Source organism: Dendronephthya gigantea, unplaced genomic scaffold (assembly GCF_004324835.1).
Source record: "Dendronephthya gigantea isolate DGI-Jeju-01 unplaced genomic scaffold, DenGig_1.0 000022F, whole genome shotgun sequence".
NCBI classification, from domain to species: Eukaryota; Metazoa; Cnidaria; class Anthozoa; order Malacalcyonacea; family Nephtheidae; genus Dendronephthya; species Dendronephthya gigantea.
Window position 1 is genome coordinate 1,293,335 of NW_021163032.1, and position 6,314 is coordinate 1,299,648.

The 6,314-nt window shown below is 41.4% G+C and overlaps 1 protein-coding gene across 1 annotated transcript; it reads left to right on the forward strand.

Moving 5' to 3' along the window:
* The first annotated feature begins 3,201 nt into the window (after positions 1-3,201).
* LOC114522153 (protein angel homolog 2-like) lies at positions 3,202-6,308 on the forward strand. The gene is made up of 3 exons (XM_028542782.1): positions 3,202-4,050; positions 4,808-4,877; positions 5,077-6,308. The coding sequence occupies exons 1-3, from the start codon at positions 3,289-3,291 to the stop codon at positions 6,186-6,188; spliced, it is 1,944 nt and encodes a 647-aa protein (XP_028398583.1). The 5' UTR covers positions 3,202-3,288; the 3' UTR covers positions 6,189-6,308.
* The last annotated feature ends 6 nt before the right edge of the window (positions 6,309-6,314 follow it).

The window sequence follows — 6,314 nt, forward strand, 5'->3', positions numbered from 1 at the left end:
ATATTGTCAATAAAATTTTCTGTCGCGATCGTCATATCATCTGCTTCCGAATTTAAATCATTCGTCTTTTCACCCATTGTTTCCTTCTTCGAGATTTTCTCCTTTCCAAAAAAGCCAATAGAGCGAACAAACAGAGGAAAGTTCTCCGAAACGTTTTTCACCATCACCCGATCTTCATAGCAACCGCATTCGCAATACAACGACTGAAAAAGCATCTCAAAGTTCCTCGAATAGCTTTTCAACTCTGAGATCTCTTTCAAGCAGAGACCATGCTTGGTTATTCTTGCAAAAATATCATTCAACATACACGTTTGCTCCCCACGGACACCGTTTGTTGTAGCGTCGAGTCCCTTCACGTCCTTGACTACGTCCGTGTTTACAACTACTCTTTGCAACTTCTCTACAACTTTCGCCGCTGCATTATCGAAATTACTTCCAGGATTTTCTTGCTTGTTTTTGTCCATATCACTCTTTCGGTTTAACATCAAACTCTTGTAATCAACGCCAAGGTTTTTCAGCACGGCCACAATGTTCTGTTTCTCGCGTTGAGCAATCTCGTTTTCCCTCTTCGCTGAGCGAGAACTCGCTTTGAGTTCCTCCACACGAGCTTTAAACGTCTGCGTCGCGCTCTTCGCTCTCACACCTTCAGCTTTCAATGTTTGTTTTTCTCGCTCGAGTTTCGCCCTTTCCTTCACGAGTTCTTTGTTCTGATTGCTCAACTGAACGACCTCGCCTTTTAAAAGCTTTTTATCGTTCGTTAATTTCGACATCATCCTGGTTTGCCCATCAATTTCTTTCCGAAGTAGTTTAACGTTGACTTCCAAAGCATTGGATTTGTCCGAGAGAGTTAAAACATCCTCGTTTAGTTGTTTTAACAGCTGAAGCACGTTTCTGGTCTTGTGGATTTCCGGCTTCGTCTCACCAGAATTTAAAGCCGTGTACAATGTCATGTTTATTTCCTGTGCTTCGGTGAGGATATCTGCTAAATATGAACCGTGATTTTTTGCCAATTCCATACACTCGTTTTGGTGTTTCATTTTGGCGTATTCAAGCTCATCTTCTTTGTATATAAGCTTGCTTTTCAGATGATCCAATTCGATATACGGTGCTTTTTCTTCGCTCTCATTTTTCCATATCCAAAGCTCATCGCAAATCACCTTCAAAGATAACGCTTGTTCCTTCAGAGAAGCTATTTCACCCTCCTTTTCAATAATATCACCCAACAGACCAGCCTTTTCTTGTTCCAAGAGTTTGTTGTTAGTTTTGAGATCCTGTAAAGACTGCTCCATGGCTTCTGACTTTTCCACTTGGGCGTTAAGTTCGAGTTCAAACCTCGAAACTTCCTTCGCCAGTTTCTACGCCAACGAAAGGTAAAGTTAACATCTATTTTTGAATCATCAGGGAGCTATTTTGGGTAACTTTTATGCGTAGGGAATTCCTCAACTATGAAGGTATTATACGTTTATTAGTACTAGAGAAAATTACAATAATCGATCATGCATTAAAACTAAGTATAATTGCTTAAATTACCTCATGCTCAATAAACAGATTCTCTTTGATCATTCGTTGTTCATGATCCAGAAGAAAATCCTGGGTGATGAAATCTTGATATGTTTCATCCTGCGAGATAGCCGAATCGGTTCCCTTCATCAATTCGACGCTCAACTGATCTCTTCCAACGTTTTTCTGGTTCGGCTCCGCACACTCGAAGCTGGAGGAACATGTTGTACTGGACGGCGAATCTGGGACGCTGGCTGTCGACTGAACTTCGATGTCCGTTGTCGAGAGCTCATTGGTATCTGTACCTTTAACTAATTAGTTAATAAACGGATTGACGAGATGATGAAGCTAATGTTCGCACACGTTTTAATAATCCATATTTTCAGTTCAACCAAGAGTACAACGGATATTCATAAAGACAAACAAGCCGATCAGCTTCAAGCTAGCTTCTTCATGAATGAAGTGAATGGATCTATCTAACTGTACCTTTACGTTTGCGGATTCTTCGCCGTCTTCTTCGCCTTTTCCTGTTGCCATCCACAACTGATGAAGAGCTTGCAGCGTCTTCGGAATTTGATCCGTCACCTTTCTCCACAGGATCAGAAGAAACGCTGGTTTCCGAAGCTGGAACGGAAGGAACCGAGGCATTCTCTTCTATCGGCTCACGGTCGTCCTGAACTTCATCACAAATTGACAACAAGGCTTTGATCACTTTTTCTGCTTTTAAACACTCTTCGTCTTGATTTCCTGCGACTTCTGTATCTGAAAGATGCTAACAAAAGTCAGTCCCAGACTAGAAGCTAGTTTAGAAATATTTGACAATAACTCTCTTGGCACTCTTCATCGGCATGTTGAAAAGTTTTTGACCTGTATGTTGGTAGAGTCATAGCCTTTCATCTTCATAACAATTCGTGTAAAGCAAGACATGCATGAATAATGAATTGTTTTAATTTCTATCTCATATTTAAATAACTAGTGTACTTTCTGTTACGTCCATTAGCAATCTTGAATACCATTAATTACTCTTGCCGAAATTGCATCCAATTCTTTATATATTTCTTTTTTATTTATTCTTTTATAATTATATAAACAGTTTTAAACGAAAGCAATTTGAGCTCACCTCTTTCTACTTCCGTGTTCGTCAAAGACTTTTCCTGGAGAATTTCCGATGGTTTCTCGTCGGGACAACCTGTCATCGAATACGATTCATTTTCAGTCGGAACGTTCTTCCGATTGCTTTGGGATATTTCCAAGTTTCTTGAAATGCTTAACAATGAAGTGTTATCCGCCATTATATTGAGGTCTATAAACTATAGATTCTATAGAATCGATTTGAATTCTTTTAAAAATCTCAATACAATGCTGCGTGAAAATGTTTTAACTTTAAAGTCCGTTTATTCAGTTTCCAAGACAACACCGTTATAATTGATGTCGCAATTAGTGAGCTGGTAATGGCTGGTAATTGCTGGCAGTAAAGGATTGCGTCAGCAACCGTTGCTATTCGTCAGTGAGCATTTGAGAGAATATATATAACACGATAAACCAGCGAGGTTTGAGATATATTTTCCTCTGTTACTAATACTATAACAAAATAATAGAAAACTGCCGGTTTGCGTCTATTGCGAGCCAAAAATTATTTGAATCTAATGCGTGCGCACGCGCGCGGTTCATTTTGGAGCCTGAGTCGAGGTAGGGAAAATCCAATATGGCGGACGCACGAACTATTAAATATCACACATTTTTACTGATTTTAGCCCAAAATCACTGCCTATCCGATCAACATTGACAATGAAACGAGGGTACAACGAAATATATCAACCTTCTGTGCGCCCTCGCGTTCCTGTAGGACACAGAAACGCTTCTTTTCCGCGAAGTCAGTTTCGATATGATCGAAGCGAAAGTGTCAACAAAGCAATAATACGTAACAATTCGCAATTATCATTTGGCACGGATCAAATTAATCCCGAAAGTCAGTCATTTGAGGCCCGCGGAGGCCAGTATCGGCCACATTTAGGCGGTCGGAACCACCATCAAGGCTTTCTGCCTTCAGCAATGAGCCGTTTTGCGTTTGGCGCCCGGCAAATCAGGCCAATTGCTTCGTATCCAATGTTTTTCCAATCTGGTTTTCGAAGTGCATTTAATCATTACCCAAGATCCACTCCTCAGGGAATTCCGAGTAATACGCTGCAATTCCAGGAAGCGCAACGACATTGGAATGCAAGATTCACGCAAAGTCAAAATGGTATGCGTACAAACAACTCCTCGCTCAGGACGAGAGAGAGAGGCCAGTCAGGCCACAGAGACGAGAGAGGGAAGGCCTTTTCGCATAGAAACAAATTCTCCATGCGTCGCGAATGGCAAGCCTTAATACCCGAGGCTGGGCAATGCCGTCCGGATGAGTTCAGTTTTTCCATCGTGACCTATAATATCCTTTCCGATTCTCTCTTGTACGAAAACATGTTTCTTTACGAGGAATGTTATCATGAAGATTTAGGTTGGGAATTCCGCAAGGAAAAATTGCTGTCAGAGCTGCTTGGTTATGATGCAGAAGTAAGTTGTTTGCGGGTTTTTTGAGGTTGTATTTGCAAGGTGTGCGAGGTAACGGTGTGGAAAAATCAAAAGTTCAACTTTGGGACTGAGATGATCAGGGTCAATTTAGAACTTGAAAACTCCCCATGGGAATACGTGACAGTGGCAAAACTGTGTCAATTGTTGTGTCGCACGAGCTGAGCCTAAAATAACTGCCGGTAATAAGCCCAAGTTGTAGGACGCCGGCTGTTGATCAAACCAAATTTTTGGCCTAGTTTTGTTTGATTTTAGTTAAGTCGATTGCTCAGCTATTATAATTTAATTGGAAGCGGACTGTTCATCCTGACTGACATAAAATAAAACTTGTAGAATTATCCCCCAAACATCTCAATTTGGACAGATTCTGTAATACCTTCAGTGTTTATGCATCTAATTAAATGGACATTTATTGTTCATAATCGCTATAGTAAGGGGGAAAATATTCCATACAATGTTTTATTTACTATAACAATTCTGGCAATGCATCCTTAAGAAATTTTCCTCTGTTTTCAAACGATTTTACTTATTTTTAATACGCCTTGGGAAGAACTCAAAATTCCTGGTAAATCCTGGTAAATTCTTCGAAATAGAGACTCGATCGATCTCCGCTTTCGCTTTCCACTTCAATTGTGTAACTGGGCAAATTCTCAGCATTCCCTAAACGCCATGCACACGGGATCAAGAGACCATAGATTTCAAACAATCTCAGATATATGAATATTCTTTTCAATGTTGACAGATTTTGTGTTTACAAGAAGTCGACGCTTGTCATTACGAAAATTGGTTTCGGCCTAAACTGCACGAAGCAGGTATTTAATTTGTTGAACGTATTAAAACAATAATTACTTATTCCGTGCTCACGATGGTCTTGTATCGTCTTTTGAGTCTGCATGCAATTTAGTTGAAGAACATTTAACTTTTGCTAGTGTTAAGACTTGAAATTAATTATAGCGTCCATGTCTGGCGTGTTTATCATCTTATTGACTTGCGTTATATACATTTTGCCAGGTTATACGGGATTGTTCGTCCAGAGGACCGGGGGAAAGCCTGATGGATGTGCGATATTCTTTCGAAACGCGAAGTTCTCTTTGGTAAAGTATAAACTGGTCGAATACAACACACCTAAAGTGTCCGTTTTGGATAAAGACAACGTGGGCATTGTTTTACTCTTGAAAGCCAACACTTCCAGAACGGAGAATTCGTTCCTTTGCATCGCAAACACGCATTTACTTTTCAACAAAAAACGAGGCGACATAAAACTCGCACAGCTTGCGTATCTTTTTGCCGAGATAAACGAGCTTGCCGTATTGTCGAAAAACGGGAAAGCAAAAACGAGCTGCCCGATCATACTATGTGGGGATATGAACAGTATGCCCTACAGTCCGCTTTATCATTTCCTGATCTCGGGACAACTGGAGTACTCTGCCAGAAGCCCGGCGGTCATATCTGGACAGCTCGGGTCATCCGAGGCCAGGAGTGGGCCGAGCTCGAAGCGCATACGAACGCCATTGCTCCCGTGGGAGTTTGGCGTAACCGCGGGCTGCCAATGGCGGGAAAAACAAAGAGAGAAATCCGAGGACAGGTGCGCATGTGCCAGAGACAGGGAGACGTCGGTAAGCGAATCGGAGGTTTTTGACTTGCGAACAAACACTCATTCATCTCGCCATAAAACGGCCGAATCAAACAGCCTCGATTTCAACGATTTCAACCCCCAGACTAATAATTCAGAGAGGCAGCACCACGACACTCCAGTGTCTACCACATCCTCCGGAGACAAAGGCTGTGAGAGTGAGAAATTAAAATACAACAAAAACGGGAGCCTTTCGATTCCCTGGCAGTTCACAAGTGTTTACATGCATCGGTTTCCTGACGGGACGCCCGAGGTTACAACATGTCATTCGAAAGCTTGCTGTAATGTTGATTATATATTCTACACGGCTACAGGGGGGAGAGGAGCGCAAACTACGGAACACAAGAAACACGTGCAAAAGGGAGAACTCACTTTGCTGGGAAGACTGAGGCTCATGAAGAAATCGGACTTTGATACGATGAGATTGCTGCCAAATCGTATTTTTCCATCCGATCATTTGTCACTCATGGCGCGGTTTAAGCTGACTTGAGTCCGGTGTTGTAAAAATAAAGAAAAAATATATCTTCTTTTTCTGCCCTCAGCAATGTCTGTAATTATTTTTTCAAAATATCTAGGTCACCGATCATCTATTGTCGGTTATAAAGGCGCTGCTACA

Excerpts from the sequence above, each read along its gene's own strand:
- LOC114522153 (XM_028542782.1), top strand. The coding sequence starts at position 3,289 with ATGAAACGAGGGTACAACGAAATATATCAACCTTCTGTGCGCCCTCGC. Across the intron at positions 4,051-4,807 it reads TGCTTGGTTATGATGCAGAA|ATTTTGTGTTTACAAGAAGT; the intron begins GTAAGTTGTTTG and ends CAATGTTGACAG. Across the intron at positions 4,878-5,076 it reads GCCTAAACTGCACGAAGCAG|GTTATACGGGATTGTTCGTC; the intron begins GTATTTAATTTG and ends ACATTTTGCCAG.